General features: G+C 43.2%; 1 protein-coding gene across 1 annotated transcript in view; it reads left to right on the forward strand.

Annotated features, from left to right (window-relative positions):
* timp2a (TIMP metallopeptidase inhibitor 2a) overlaps nt 1-17,342 on the forward strand; it is a 66,155-nt gene that overhangs the window by 36,886 nt on the left and 11,927 nt on the right. Inside the window, exons 2-3 of the mRNA XM_070857767.1 lie at nt 7,736-7,836; nt 15,079-15,187. Coding sequence (XP_070713868.1) covers nt 7,736-7,836; nt 15,079-15,187 — 210 coding nt within the window. The remainder of the gene's footprint in view (nt 1-7,735; nt 7,837-15,078; nt 15,188-17,342) is intronic.

The following is a 17,342-nucleotide window of genomic DNA, read 5'->3' on the forward strand; positions in this document are numbered from 1 at the left end:
ATTTTTTTTAGATTACCAAACACCACTCAAATAGTGAGTTATTCTTGAGATATTGAGGCCAGGCCTCGTTACCATACCCTAGGCAGGCTGCGGGCAGAAAACGGGTCCCTCGGGCCAGCTCACCAGCTTTCAGCTTGTGCAGTATCAGGCAGCCCAGCGGCATGTCCTGCCCAGAGAAGGGTAGGTTGAGCGCGGACCCGATGTGGCAGTGGCCCGGGTTATTTTTGTGCGGCCCAGACGGGCACTCCTCCTCTTTGGCTGGACTGCCAACTAAAACTGGGCAATTGGGGTACTGAAGTTGCATGTTCAGCCATGAACTCATTGAATGGCGGTGCAGGCTCGAAGGGCCGAATGGCCTACTCCTGCACCGATTTTCTATGTTTCTATAATTGTGCCCGGCCCTGATTCTGTCCTAAAGTGGCAACCAGTGTCCTCTGTGCATCGAAGGACCCCGAATTCTGCAGATCTACCGCCTGAATCAGGCAGACATTTCGGCTGCCTGGCGGTAGCCCTTTGATGGTAGCAGCGACACAGGGTGCAGGCGTAATGGACATATTAAGCCACTTTTGGGCTGCGACCGCACTCCTTGCATCAGGCGGCCCAAGTTAAAACCCAACCTGTTATTTCGTGCAGTTTCCACCATTTTCTCTCTAGATATCCATGAGTTATTATTTGTCAACTGAGTTGACCTGCATTGCAAAGGGAAGGCATCCCAATTTACCATTTAAATTAAGTTCATTTAAAAATGTTTCTCGGCCTACTTTTCTCTGAAAAATCTGTGTGAAGTGACACATTAATCATTTCTTTTGCAAAATGCACTCTGTTGACTGGATTGTTGCATCCCTGAGTTAGGCAGGTTTTAAAAACATACGTTAAGCCTTCAAACTCTGGCTCCTAAAAACTGATTGTAACGTCTTCAAATTGTGACTTATTTTGATATTTAAGCTGAAGATCAACATTGGTTGGGATTTTTTTAAAATGCTGATGATGCATTGAAATTTGTCCTGACCTACATTGAGCGCTTCATGTTGGGACTTTGTGCATCGTATTGCTTTATTTCATATTATGCAGAGCTAAAAAAACTAGAATTTTCCCAGCTTCTGAATGCTGGACAAAGAGAGTGAGCAAAATCAGCAGATTTCTGGACCCTGCCCAAAAACTGCAATGGAAATTTCACGTCCTGCCCCACAGCAAGGTTGAGGGAAACCCCATGGGTATGTGTACAGTATATCAGCAGCAAGACTTTGTTCCCTCCCTCCTGCCACATGGAGTGCTGCCCAGAAACACGTACTCACCAAATCTGTTATTCTGAAGAAATGAATCATCGAGTTTGTCCCTTCTGGCAGAAAAAAAATGGAGAAATGGCTTCCCAAGTGCCAATTACTGCCAGAATAGCATTGAACAAAAGGTATATTTTTCAACAATAGAGTGAAAACACAGTTCATACTACCGTTCATTTTTTTTCCAGAATGCAGTACTTCATAAGCCATGAAAATTCAGGTCTGGGATAATAGGCAGCAGATCTGAAATTCCTTAATCTGCTATTTCAGTGTTGGCAGTATCCAGTTTAAAATAAAAGGATTATTGCCACGACTAAAGGAGAAGACGGCAATTGAGGCAAATGTCTTCAATGCTCCTTCCATTAACCCAAGGCGTAATTTCACAGCTGTGTCTATGTTTCTATGTTTCTATGTTTCTGTGTTTCTATGTTTCTATGTTTCTAAATCTGACATAGAATTTACAGCACTAAAACTGGCCATTCGGCTCAACTGGTCCAATTAGGAGCAGGAGTAGGCCATACGGCCCCTCGAGCCTGCTACGCCATTCATTGAGGTAATGGCTGATCTTCTACCTCACTATCCCCCTATTCCTTGATTCCCTTAACATCCAAAAATCTATCCATCTCTGTCTTGAATATACTCAATGACTGAGCCTCCACATCACTATGCTGTAGAGAATTCCAAAGATTAACAACCTTCTGAAGGAAGAAATTTCTCCTCATCGCAGTCCTAAATGGCCGACCTCTTATTCTGAGACTGTGACCCCTGGTTCTAGAATTCCCAGCCAGGGGAAACATCCTCCCTGTATCTACCCTATTAAGCACTGTAAGAATTTTGTCTGAATAGTGTAAGAATTATGCCCACATGAGCCTCCTCCCACCTTTCTTCATCGTCTTAACTTATTCAAGCATCTGTCACCTGTGAGCTATCGGGCTTATTTCACATGTTGAATAAATTATCTATTCTTTCTTCCGAATGTCTTTCTTACTTTGCATTAAATCTATTAGTTTTCCAGAAATTTTCTTGGTCCCTTGCAATTCTTTGGAAAAAAAAATTCAAAGAAGCAGTTAAACATGTTCTTGCGTGTTCAAATGATGACCTTCCTCTTGGCTATAAATCTATAGTTATCCTTTGCAGGACATGCTGTCTGATCATTTTTGAACAAAACTCCAGTGTTACCACTATATAGGTCGATGTGCAGAAATGAGTTTCAGAAATGGCATCCAGCATTAGGAAGGTTGCTGATTCCCCATTCCGATCAAGGGCAGTTAACTGGAAACTGATTAGCTATATTCGAATGAGACATTTTCAGCAGGGAGATGGTAGGGTAGATTTTCATCGTTGCCTCCTGGATTTGGGTAAGCATTGTCTGGGTAGAGCATGGAAAGGAAAATCTGGCGTGAGGTTTGCATGCCAGTAACAGAAACCACCAGACTTGCCTTCCATTTAAATGAATGAAAGGAAAACCTGTGGGTTCTGTTAGGAGTGTGAGAACCTCCCCATCAGATTTTCCTCTCTACATTCCACCCGGACGATGCTTACCTTCCAGGCAACAACAGAGTAAAACTATCCCAGTGGTTGGATGTCTCTGTCACTCCATTTTGACTTACAAAATAGAGTAATTCCTTTCAGGAAGAATGAATTTAACATTCAAAGTGCTTCATTCACAAATACAAAAGCAAAATACTGCTGATGCTGGAACCTGAAATAAAAACAGGCACTGTTGGAAATCTCAGCGGGTCAGGCAGCATCTGTGGAGAGAGAAACAGAGTTAACGTTTCAGGTCAATGATCCTTCGTTAGTTTCCGGTCGCCTGTCACTTTAATTCCCCGCTCCACTCCCACTCTGACATCTCCGTCCTCGGCCTCCTACACTGTGCCAATGAAGCTCAACGCAAGCTTGAGGAACAGCACCTCATCTTTTGTTTAGCTTTCTGGACTCAACATCGAGTTCAACAATTTTAGATAACCTCCCCCGTCAATGATCAAATGGATTTTTTTCCTCTTTGTTGACCATGGCAGCTGGTCATTATTCCACCATTCACATCCCCTCTAGACTAATCTTTTTCTAATTCCTGGTATTACCATTTCAATTCAGCCCATCATCCCTTTTGTCTCTCTAATCACTCCTGACTTCCACCCTATCACAGACCTTTCCTTTTGTTCTTTCTTCCTCTCCCCCTTTCAGAGTTCCTTAAGAATCTGTTCTTTTCGAACATTCGCCAGTTCTGACGAAGGGTCATCGACCTGAAACCTTAACTCTGTTTTTCTCTCCACAGATTCTGCCTGACCCGCTGAGATTTCCAGCATTCTCTGTTTTTGCTTCATTCACAATATTGTTTTCCTTCTGCTTTTTGTTTTCTAACTAGAGTGCTGTATGGTTCCCCTGAATATCCATAGTCCTATTTGCACTCAATATTGGTTTGGTTTAAAAAAATATATTGGGCCCGAATTTGTTGAAAACTTGCACCATAGTAACGGCACACCTATGGCGTGCACCACCATTGTGGTGCAGAAATCCAGCAAATTATGGTGTAAGTGACTTGCGTCATGTACACCACACCATCATTTGCTGGAAAAGCACCTGGGAAGGAGTCGAACACCTCGAGTCTCTTCGCCGGGAGCAAGCTGAAGCCAAGCATGAACAGCGGAAGGAGTGCACGGCAACCCAAGCACCCCACCCACCCGTTCCTTCAACCACCGTCTACCTCACCTGAGACAGAGTCTGTAGATCCCACATCGGACTCATCAGTCACCTGACAATTCATTTTTAGTGTGGAAGCAAGTCATCCTCGACTCCGAGGGACTGCCTAAGAAGAAGAGAAGAAGGTACTTGGGTGCTGTTCCGCAGACACTCACCAAGAAAGTTGAACCGCTAATTATCATAGCCCCGTCCCCATTAAATTTAATGGCGGTTGTGAATTTGCTTCATTTAAGCCCGTTTTCACACCGCTGCTGCTTAGACTGAAAAATAATGATGCCAGAGACCTGGCAGTGGTGCGATTTACCCTCAAAGCCTCCCTGATAAAGTGTGACATTCCCACTGACACCTGGGAGTCCCTGGCCCAAGACCACCCTAAGTGGAGGAAGTGCATCCAGGAAGGCGCTGAGCACCTCGAGAGCGTGCAGAAATCAAGTGCAGATCGCGGAAAGAATGTGCGGCAAACCAGTCCCACCCACCCCTTCCCTCAACGACTATCTGTCCCACCTGTGACAGATTCTGTGGCTCTCGTATTGGACTGTTCAGCCACCAAAGAACTCACTTCAGGAGTGGAAGCAAGTCTTCCTCCATTCCGAGGGACTGCCTATGATGATGATATTCAAGATGGTTTCAGCATGCGTGTCCTTTCTGCTTCTGATGCCACATTATCCACATTTAGTGCACCTCTCATAAATCACATTGAAAACGCTATGAGATGTTTCTGAGAGACACCATAAGGAGCTAAATAAATGCAGGTCTTTGTTTGCAGTTATAAATGTTCAAATCTTCAATCCTCACATGAATTGGAAATTGATAAGTAATAACGTAGGCAAGAGTTAAATTACACATCCGGAGAGAGTAAAGAAAACATAACCGCGGCAAAATAATACAGCAGGTGCATGAAGAAACTGAAGTGCCTTTTGGGTTTGGCATGTTTTAGGCACTTTCAGAATTGTTATTAAACATCGTCAATATACGGAAAACTGAAAGTTAGCTTTTATCACGAGTAGGAATGTCAGCAGCCACCGGCCATGTTTCACAGAGACTGCTCGCTGTCAATTAATCCAGCATTTTCTAGTTAAAATTTAAGCTTTGTTGAACAAATGGATTATATGGCATCAGAATGTCACATCGTATCAGCAAAAAGGTGGCCAGCGGAACAACTAAAATAAATGATTGTGTGAAAGTTCTCTTGGTGCCACGTAAAACATTTACAGGTGAGAACGACAATAATTTCTGCATTTATACTGTTTACGTTTTAGATTTGGTGAAGCTCGGAGAAAACCTATCAGATATTCCTAAATGCCCGGTTCCCTAAAGGACTATTCACAATTCCCGGCGTCTTGGATCTGTATCGGACATTGGCTGCGTAAATAAAACTGGAACTCATTTAAAACTAGATGGGCAGCCATAAGACTTTTTCTACTGCCTTCATGTTGCATCTTTGCCACCAGCATTACACCATGTTTGTATTGTGACTGCTGAAGACATACTGTAATGGTTGTAGTGCCTCCACAAGTTTGAAAGCAACACTAACAGTGAGATAACCTCTAAGCAATGGTTTCACATGGGTAGTGCTACACACACACACACACCAGCGCTACAACTGTCACCATAGAATACACAACACAATGCACGTCAATTCAAAACGTTATATGCATGGGTACATCTTGGGATCATCAAAGTCATAGATCTGCAAAATCCTCTACTAAGTGGAACAGTGCAACTCTATTATCTGCCCACCCAACTCTAAAAACATCATCGGTCTGCACTGGTACTGAGGGTATTTTATAAACGGTTTTGAAAACTTCTGCAACAAACATTATACTGGGAAGATTACAAAAGCAGCCCATACAAAGTTATAATCATTGTTATTGTTCTACTCTGAGCCAAAAGGTTTACTGTAATCTGTTCACGGGCATATTTGCTTGTGAGCAGAAATCAAGGTTTCCTGCCTGTTGGTTGATGCTCAGAACCAATCCTATTTGTTATGTATGCGTGTTAATGATGAACTGTAACACTAGACCTGAATGTACCTTCACCTTGTATATACCATACCTGTACACCAGAGGGTGCTGCTGCTGGAGACCTAAGGGTCACCTGTACACTGCAGGTAACCCAGCATAAAAGGGAGCTCGCCTCTTGGTGTCCTCACTCTAGAAGCTGCAGTAAAGGACTACAGTCTGTACAGTTCAAGTGCCATACCCCTGCCTCATGGAGTCATTAAGAGAGTGTTTGCATATACAATACTATTCGTATATGTTGAAATGGAAAAAGGTTTTCTTTGAGGGTAGTCTGTCTGGTGTTTTGATTTTTTTTAAATCAACATTGTTTACATATTTAAAGAATTTACAACAATACTGAGATTTATTTATTAGACCCCGATAGAAAACTTAAGTAAACTCCCTGTTCTCGGGTGAAGTATGTTTGTTATAGAATCATGCAGCACGGAAGGAGGCCATTATGGCCTATCGTGCATGTGCCAGCTCTTTGAAAGAGCTATCCAATAAGTCCCACTCTTTCCTGATAGCCCCTGTGTTTGTGTGCATGTGTTCTATTGAGGGCAGTTGATGCCAAACTCTACTCTATGGCATTTGGATAACTGAGGGATTGAGTCAATGTGAAGGGAACAATACAACACAATCTGGTATCCTCCAAGGCAGGAAGATTTTGCAGGCCATCCAAAGCTCCCTCCGAGTTTGACAAACTTGTCTGGATTATTCATGTGAACAAGTACTTTCACATTCAGACACATTTCAAACAACAGACACAAAGATATGGAAGGGGTTTTGCAGACATCGATATAAATACATATATTCATGGTCATAATTTTAAGTATATAAAAGAGAGTCATTCTGGCCTCTATTTGACATAAAAATCTTCTGCGCGATATCTGCCTTTATATGACCTCGGGTAGGCACAGAAATACTGGTATAATCGATTAAAGGGGTCACATTTATATAAAGAAAACATAAAAATTGAAGCTAGTCTGATCCCCAATTGACTTGAGAATCGGCTAAGACTAATTGTTTGTTTCTAATTGGCCTGACGTGGACACTGCAGTTACCCTCGTGGTCCCAACTTGAAAGTGACCGGGGCCCAGGAGAGGCGTGAGTCTGGGACCCAGAATAAGCGAGGGCCCAGGGGCAGCACGGACCAGTCCACACTGCGATATGTGTGCATGCTAAGTCCATGCAGCAGAGCAGGTCTCCAGTCGTCTTGGGTAATCCTTGCCACTGGACCAAGGCCTAGCTCTGTCAAGCCCGTGTGGTGGCTGGTGTGCAACGGCCACCACATATTAAAAAAATCCACGTAGAGGTTTAGTTCGGGATCTGGAATATTCGGTCCTTCATTGAAACACCTGTGAACTCATTCCTTTTTGGCGTGGAAGCAAGTCATCCTCGCTTCGAGGGACTGCCTATGATGATGATAACTTGACACTAAGCTGCACACAGTTGCTTTTTGTTAACAGAAATATATGTAGTGAGCCACAGGATATCAGTCTCCTGCCCTTAAAAACAGACATACTGTGAGCATTGCTACGGGAGATCCACTCACATTTCATAAAACTGCTATTACTTATTTATGCAAATGTTTATTCATTGGGATGGAAGTTTCTTTCCTAATGCTATTCCAAGAATTATACTTGATCTTTAGAGATGGGAAATTGGTTCTCTTGACTCCATCGTTGCTTAAACGATATTCCTACTGTTTACTTTAACTGCAAATTAATTCATTTCTCTTTTTTTTAACAGTGATAAGGGCAAAAGTGGTTGCAAATAAAGAAGTGAATTCTGGGAATGACATCTATGGAAATCCCATCCAGAAGATCCAGTACGAGATCAAACAGATAAAGGTACCTACAGCAAAGAATGAAACTAAAATGGAAACTTTACATTGTGGTCACAATTGCATGTTCTGATTTAATTAGAATTCAAACGATAATTCTCTGAACAGAATTCAGAATTGTACTTTGTTCTTAGAAGGTGGCTGTGTTGGTGAGTGATGTTGTGGATCTGACAACCCAGCACCAATCATTAGAGCTATTCTTAATCTAAATGATTCTAATGTTCACGCAGTCAAAATTAATCAACTTTCTCCAGCGAAACAAAATGGGGGAGGGGGGGTAAATTCCTTATGATCTTTGACAGTAACACTGTTCATGCCATTTAACACTGAAAAGATAAAGGAAATTTCCACGCTATGCCATGTTATAATGTTAAACGTAAGTTTTCTGTATCGTTTTGGCAGCTTTGAGAGTCCGCCCGCCCAAGCCCTATGGGGCTAATTTGCATAGAAGTGCCAATCATCTAGTGGTGCTGTGACTGAGAATATTACTGCACTCTGGGTCAGTTAGACCGAGCTTTGGAGTCCACAAACTTTCTTCACTGATGTCTGGCTTCACAAATGTTTTTTTGCAACAGAGTTTGTTCAGTCTCATTGAGACTTGTACTTCACCCCCCAAACCCCACCACCCCCCCCAACCCCACAGTCCTACATTCCCACCCCACCCCTAGATTTTTTGACCTCCAGCCTTCCACGTGGATAGAATGACTTTGAAACAGATATGAAATTCCCCTTGCTCACCTCTCTCTGCCATCATTATGGATGAGGACTAGCAACAGCAGAGCTAAGACGAATAAGACAATATTGCAGAAGGCACCAGCCCACCAGATACTATCCTCAATCACGTGTCTAAAGGCAGTAGAGGTCCTTCGAGGACCTCCTAGAAGAACTCTGTGTGAAGATTGCCCAAGGCTGCCATTGCACATCTCTGCGACCCTCTTTATGAAGACCTTGAGCCTCGCTCCACTGCCTGAACGGCAGTGTCTGTCCAAGTGAAAGTGATCATTGCCCTGCATTTTCTGGCACCTCATTCTTTCAAGGTGCCACAAAGGATCTATGCAATATCAGCCAGGGAAAGGTCATGACGGCCATTCAACAGGTCACAGGCATGCTCTTCAGCAGAGCTAGAGAGTTCATCCACTTTGCCACGACACCCAGGCAGCAGAGGGGGAGAGCCAACATTGTTGGATTTCCCAGGGTTCCACATAGCACTGAATACGCCAAAAGAAAATACACTAACATTGGTGAACAGGGAGGGGTTCCATTCACTGAATGTTTGGATTGTCTGCAATGCCAAACATAAGATTCTGCATGTGAATGCCAAGCATACCAACAGCAGCCACAATGCTTTAATTGTGAACCACTCCACACTCACTGATCTGTTTGGTGAGGATTACTATGTCCAAGGAGACGAAATATACAGCCGTGCTCCAGTCTCTACTGGAGCAACCGAGAACACAGGCAAAGGATGCATACAACCAGGCCCACGCAGCAACAAGACTTGTGACGGAGAGGGCCATCGGACTGTTGAAGAGCATATTTTGCTACCTGGACTGATCTGGTGCAGTACGCACCCCAACGATTCGTGAAGATCCACATTGCATGCTGCGCTCTGCACAATTTTGCTCTGAAGGAAGGCCATCAGTTCAGGCTTGATAATGAGGAGCCAGTGCTTCTCAAGGATAGGGAACTGCAGACCCTAGAAATTCGGGAGGATGAACATTCGCAGGGATCATTCCTGGCCAAGTTCCAATTCAGATTCTGAAGGACCTGTTCAGCCATTGAGGGACATTCCCATGATTGGAACTCCCTGAGCTGGTGCCTGGGGAAAAAAGAGGCAACTTCCATGGGTGACAAACTGGGCGGGGTTGGGAAAAAGGCAGATGGGGGGAAATCAGTCTTCTGATTGTGTGCTGTGGCTTGCTGTTTGCTCTCTTCCTCCTCCTCCAGAACTATCACTTCCTGCTGTATTGCTAAGGATGGAAAATGGTTCACTTCCTCCTCTTCCTCAGACTCTTCGTCTGCCATATGGAGGCCACCATGGCTGCTGTGCTTCTACAGGGAAGGATGGCAGATGAGAAGGAATGAACACGTTCCCTCTCAGGTTAAATGAAAAGCTTGAAAGTGTGTGGTAATGCTGTGGGGTACAAGGCAAAACTGTAGGTGTTGAGGCATTTCTCAGACACTGGTAATCTTCTACCAGCTTCAGCATCACATATAGCGATGGGGCTGTGCATGCCCAGGGTGTCCATGGCCTCCTGCTCATGGGGAGGTTAGGAGTCTGCAGGTGGAGATGCTCCTGCTGGTTCTGAGTCTCTCCTGGGAATTGTATGCTCGTTTCTGCTGCAACAAGATAAGTGAATGAAGGTTAGGCTTGCAGTTAAGGAATGTCTGACAAGAATATTTTGGGAAGAGTGGGCTTGAGTACTTGAGCTTGCTTTGGAGGCAGTTCAGAGAAGGTTCACTAGGTTGATTCTGGAGATGAGGGGGTTGACTTATGAGGAAAGGTTGAGTAGGTTGGGCCTCTACTCATTGGAATTCAGAAGAATGAGAGGTGATCTTATCGAAACGTGTAAGATTATGAGGGTGCTTGACAAGGTGGATGCAGAGAGGATGTTTCCACTGATGGGGGAGACTAGAACTAGAGGGCATGATCTTAGAATAAGGGGCCGCCCATTTAGAACTGAGATGAGGAGAAATTTCTTCTCTCAGAGGGTTGTGAATCTGTGGAATTCGCTGCCTCAGAGAGCTGTGGAAGCTGGGACAGCAAATAAATTTAAGACAGAAATAGACAGTTTCTTAAACGATAAGGGGATAAGGGGTTATGGGGAGCGAGCGGGGAAACGGAGCTGAGTCCAAGATCAGATCAGCCATGATCTTATTGAATGACGGAGCAGGCTCGAGGGGCCATATGGCCTACCCCTGCTCCTATTTCTTATGTTCTTATAAATATGTCTGAGTGGAAAAAAGTGTTTTAGGGTGGTGCAAGGGAGATGTGCGGCCATAGTGTGGAATAGGGAGTTGTTGGTGCCCTTAAGTAGCACAGAGTGCAAAGGATTGGTACTGAATTCTGAAGAGTTGGTAGTGTCAAGAGGATCAAGAGTGTGGTGGTGTTCAGGGTAGAAAGGGACAACATTTTTTTGGACCTTCCCTTGCCTGCCGTGGTCAAGCTGTTGAAGTTCTTCTGCCATTGGTGTGCAATCTCAGTGTGAGGAAATTGGCATTGAGTGCCTGGGCAACCTCCCTCCAGGCAGCAATGTTGACACTCATTTTCTGCCGGCCACTTTATGTCTGCCACACCGAGGAGTCTGTCCCTTCTGTTTTCCATCTCTTCCAGGAGAGCTGGCAGTTCCTGATGAGAAAAATGTACAGCCCTTTGGCGACTTGCAACCCTGTCATGGTGCCTCATGGGCACAGCTGGCTTGTGACTGGTCATGGTTCTGCCAGGAGTCACTTCTGATGAAAGTGGGTGATGTTCTCAGTGGATCAAATCAAAGGGGTCGAGGAAAGAAACACTGCAGCCTCCCCACTGTCCTCAAGAGCATAAATGTAGTCTTTGCGGGGGCTGCACATTTCCTGCACTGAAATTTCCTGGGGCCTATACCGCTCACAGCGCCTTGATAATGTGATAATGCCACAACTAACACAACTTCATATGCAAATGAATTGGCCCAGGAAATTTGCATCCTCCTCCCCCTGCTGGTGAATGTTGTTATTTTCTGGCACTGTAACCGTGCTACTGCACAATGGACCATGTGGAAATTCAGGGCCTTTTTTTAAATGTAAAACTTAATAACATAGGAATAGTGGGCAGTGCAGTGTTTTAAAACAATGTGCTGACACTTCTGAATCCTGAGGTTTAATCAACCATGCCTTAAGAGAATGGTGACTTCTCCCCAGCCTTCATTCAAGCTAATTGCATTTGTGCATTCTCAACCTTTTTACCAATGAAAGATACCCAGTTAGGTTGAAAGTAATGCCTTTGTTGTGCTAACCTGTCTGATATGAGTGAGGTGAGGTACACATCTCAAAGCGCTGGAGAAATATCACCAGCGCTACCTCCGCAAGATCCTGCAAATCCACTGGGAGGATAGATGCACCAACTTCAGTGTTCTTGACCAGGCCAACATCCCCAGCATTGAAGCACTGATCACACTCAACCAGCTCCGTTCGGCAGGCCACATCGTCCGCATGCCCGACACGAGACTCCCAAAGCAAGCGCTCTACTCGGAATTTCTACATGGCAAGCGAGCCCCAGGTGGGAAGAGGAAACATTTCAAGGACACCCTCAAAGCCTCCTTGACAAAGTGCAACATCCCCACCAGCATCTGGGAATCCCTGGCCAAACACCGCCCTAAGCGGACGGAGCATCCGGGAGGGCGCTGAGCACCTCGAGTCTCGTTGCCAAGAGCATGCAAAAACCTAGCGCAGACAGCAGAAGGAGCGTGCGGCAAACCAGGCTCCCCACCCATCCTTTCCTTCAACCACTGTCTGCCCCACCTGTGACTGAGACGAATTCCCGCATTGGATTGTACAGCCACCTGAGAACTCACTTTTAGAGTGGAAGCAAGTCTTCCTCGATTTCGAGGGACTGCCTATGATGATGATGATGATGATGATGCACTAAATAATGAGATCTCAGCCACACCAGTTGCACTATATATATATATATATATATAGGCGCACCCTGCTTCCTCTGAAACTTGGAGTACCACTGCACAAACACGGGCACATTAGTGTTTATTAAAGTGCCACTGTACTATGGATCCCTACAATAAGTAGGTGTTATGCCTAGCCACTGCTGAATCCTTGTCCAGCCCATGGGGTTGAACACGCACTATTAATTAGACAGAGGTCATGGCCAATAGATGTTGTGGTGCCACGATATGCATTGGATTGCCCAATTTACATCATAGTTTCCATAAATATGAATAACATTATTTGTACAATCCATGATGTCGTGGTTCCCATGACACTAGCACTCTTGGATAGTTAGCAAGTATACACAGTGGAGTCACCCAAGCATGATTTTAATACCTCTTTATTGGAGCAAATTAATGCACAAGTTTAGTTTTGACACATTCATTTTGTAAAGGCAGGGAAACTTCATTCAACCCTAAACTATCTCAATACTAAATGGCCCCCTTCATGCAATAATCCACAAAGTGGCCAGACCTTGAGAAAAGCAAGAATACTTGGATCACAGTCAAACTGCATGCTTAGCATCCCAAAAGTCTTTGGCTATATGTCGTGCAGGAGCAATTCCTGTAGTTAAAAAGAAATTGCATTGATGAAGCACATTTCACATCCTCAGGACATCTCAAAATGCTTTATAGCACAATACTTGTCCTACCAGCGGCCTGGAAAATGTCTCGAACATTAGAGAGAGAAGATGCAATTTATTTGACTCCTCTGGGATTGTTGTAGAAAAATCAGCAATCGGGATTGAGATAGAACCAATGCATTTCAAGTCACGAGAAGATGAGTATATCTCACGTTCAAAATCTTTTTGATCTAAGAGCCAGGGATATTTTCAGAGCTGTAGGATTTGTGTTGCTTCCCTGGAACTGAATCACTTAAATAGCGGCAATTCAAGTGATCAATTCAACTCGTACAGAGGTTGCAAGAAAGGACAAAACTTACTGTAGGAAACAGTCCAATGTTGATAAATGTTTGACTTGCTGCAGTTCATTAATGAGTAGGCAAACAGTTTAATGAAAGGAATTGGAGGTCAGAACATTGAGCAGTAATGGAAATTAGTCTTGAAGGTGAGCACTCGCCCAGCTACAAAAATCAATCTAAATTCCTTCAGTGCAATGTGTGTAAGGCATATTGAACGTCACTTGGCCTCTGAAAATATCAATCTCAGTTGGAGTTGGAGAGTGTACAAGAGACCGATCGTTCACAGATGACATTACCTAGAGTTATGTATTCTGGTGCCTATAACATGGAAGCTTCATATATTAGCAGAAACTGCCCTGTTGATGCTGGTTATGCAGGGCTGGCTCAAAAATATCAAGGTGGATAATAGTAGTTAAGCTGCTAACATTAGAAAATGCATTTCAAGGAATCACACATTTTAAAACCACAATTAAATTAGCAGGTGATGAATTATCAAGAAAAATTGATAATTCTTCCATTGTTCCACAACAGAGAAAGATATCCTCGGTAATCACGTGACTATATTTTGCCAATTGTTTAAATTCTGCCAATCTGTCATACATGTGTTCATGCATATAAACTGAGCTGATGGCTCCACAAATGCTTTTTATAAGAACATAAGAAATAGGAATAGGAGTAGCCCATATGGCCCCTCGAGCCTCCTCCACCATTCAATAAGATCATGGCTGATCTGACCATGGACTCAGCTCCACTTCCCCATCCGCTCCCCATAACCCCCTATCTCCTGATGTCACTGAATTCAATGCAAACCATTAGTGACCAGTCAACAGTGAAAATCCTTAACTGAAGTTCATTCCCCATCGAAAAATGACTCAAGTAGAACTTTTATGATTTCTATCTGGCACAGGTAGCAAATTATAACTTAATCTTCAGTAAACATTTTGAAGTATGCATATCTAGAAGACTAGAAAAATAAAAATATTCGTGTTTCAAGTCTGCATAAGAAGAATACATTTAGAAACCGCGTCAGCTGTGGCTCAGTGGGTAGCACATTCGCTTCTGAGTCAGAAGGTTATGGGTTCAAGTTTCACTCCAGGGATTTGAGCACATAAATCTAGGCTGACACTCCAGTGCTGTGCTGAGGGAGCGCCGCACTGTTGGAGGTGACGTCTTTCGGATGAGGCGTTAAAATTTCTGCTCTCTCAAGTGGACGTAAAAGATCCCAAGGTCTTCAACAAAGAGCAGGGGAATTATCCCCGGGGTCGTGGCCAATATGTATCACTCAATTAACATAACAAAAAACAGATTATCTGGTCATTATCACGTTGTTGTTTGTGGGAGCTTGCTTGTGTGCAAATTGGCTGCCGTATTTCCCACATTACAACAATGACTACATTCCAAAAGTACTTCATTGGCTGTAAAGCGCTTTGAGATGTCTGGTGGTTGTGGAAGGTGCTGTATAAATTCAAGCTTTTCTTTCTATTGGGTCTCAGAATTGGTGACCTTTTAATAGAGAACAGCTAATCGCTGGATCCCACTACTTACAATCTATTGCCTATGTTCTAACAAATTTATCCTCTTAATTTCCTGAATTACACTGATTTTAACAGACATGTTGCATTGTTCACAGATGTTCAAAGGACCAGAGAACAATATTGAATATATTTTCACTGCCACTTCATCAGCAGTGTGCGGAGTCATGCTTGAAACAAGTGGGAAAAAAGAATATCTAATTGCAGGTACAGTGTAAGCCTCTTATTATGAATTCCATAAAGATGTGATAAATAAGTGAGTCCCACTTTTATTAGAGATTTATAGAAAGTTTCCAAGCAAGTAGGATGTGAGTTCAAGTTTGTGGTTTTCCCAATGCCGATTTTCTGGTCTTGATGGTGCAGGGAAGGGGTGCAGACAGCAAGTAGTCCCTCAATGGGAGGGAGAGAAAATAAAATGGCAAGCTGCCCAGCTCCGCTCTTGCTCTTTCCAATCAGCAGTTTCAGAACTGCATTAATAGAATTCTGGGGAGATGTTGCCTGCTCACCCTTTCAGCTGAGCAATAGGATTACACAGGATATATGGCACAGAAACAGGCCATTCGGCCCAACCAGTCCATGCCGGCTCCACTCGGGCCTTCTCCCATCTTTCCTCATCTAAACCTATCAGCATAACCCTCTATTCCCTTCTCCCTCATATGCTTGTCTAGCCTCCCCTTAAATGCATCTTTACTATTTGCTTCAACCGCTCCCTGTGGTAACAAGTTCTACATTCTCACCACTCTTTGGGTAAATAATTTTCTTCTGAATTCCCTGTTAAGTTTTTTGGTGACTATCTTATATTGATGGCCTCTAGTTACGTGCTTCCCCACAAGTGGAAACATTCTTTCTGTATTCACTCTTATCAAAACCTTTCATAATTTTAAAGACCTCTATTAGGTCACTCCTCAACCTTCTTTTTTCAAGAGAAAAGAGACCCAGCCTGTTGATCCTTTCCTGATATGTATACCCTCGCATTTCTGGTATCATCCTTGTAAATCTTCTCTGCATCCTCTCCAGTGCCTCTGTATCCTTTTTATAATATGATGACCAGAACTGGGTGCCTGATAGTGGGTAAAGAGGCAATTGAAAATGTAAACATGGCAGTAAGGCATCCTAAAAAACAGGACAGGGAGTACCTGTATGAAAATGTTTCAGGAAAGCAAAATTATTTTGGAATGGAATATTAGATTACATTTATTCCAATTACAAGTTAACTGATTGTATATATTTTATAAATCAATGCAATCTACAATTTTCATATCAGACAACAATGTAGAGAAATGAAATTATCTGGAGAATAACAATTTTATACTGCTAGCACATCACACATTGTAGTGAAAGGATCTAATTGTACATGTAACCTTTTTACAAGTGTGGGTGTAGAGAAAGAGAATGAAGCACAACACTTATAGAGTAGCTAATCTGTGCTGGGAAAGATTTAGCAGAAAGAATATTGAATGCAATTTTTCCTAATTGAAATGATCGCAAATTTAAAACATCTACAGGTTTTTGAAATTACAGATCCATTATCTTCAACTTCAAGACATGAATTTCTACATTTATTTGATCCACCATTGTATGCACTTTTAGTAATTGGAGGTATTTAATTATAGATTAATCTACAATTTCCCAACATCAGTCCAGAAGCAAATGATTCTGACTTTTCCAAGGGAACCATCAGCATCTTGGAGAGTTTAAACGACTCGGTTTTGGAAGAGCGTGCATCATTTGGTGTTGCATGTCTTGAAGACAATAAATCTAAATGATTTGGTTACTGTTCCATTCAACAGACGATATTTTTCCACCACAAATTATGCCATCAAATTAAATGCTCACAAACATTTTTGTCCCTTTACTGCCACGATTGTGCTCAAAAATAGGGCAGTGGTAGGTGGAAAATAAAATGTTTGTTCTTTCTGAACACTTTCTGCTGCTTTTTACACCGTGCCTGATTTTCCTGTAGTCATAAATCCTGCTGACCCAAGCGACTGTCTGAAAGAGGCAAGAACCTCATGACTATATTCACGTGATGCTATTATAATGCTAATGCCATTTTCTGACTGTACCACCGAACACCACTTACGGCCCCCACCCACCAATCATGGGCAGTACAATACCTGAGGTAGCCATTTTAAACACTATATTTAACGGGACCCTCTGCTTCGCTCAGGTAAAGCTGTAAAGTAGAGCTTCAGGAGACATTTTTCTTGCCGAGCTTGTGGATTTTTTTGGAAGATTTGAAGGGGCTTGTAGTTGCTATTGTAGATTTTATAATTTATTTTGGGGATGTGGGTGTCTCTGGTAAGACCGGCATTTATTGTGCATCCCTTGTTGCCCTTGAGAAGGTGGTGGTGGGCCTTCT

The sequence above is a fragment of the Pristiophorus japonicus genome, chromosome 16 (assembly GCF_044704955.1).
Source record: "Pristiophorus japonicus isolate sPriJap1 chromosome 16, sPriJap1.hap1, whole genome shotgun sequence".
NCBI lineage: Eukaryota > Metazoa > Chordata > Chondrichthyes > Pristiophoridae > Pristiophorus > Pristiophorus japonicus.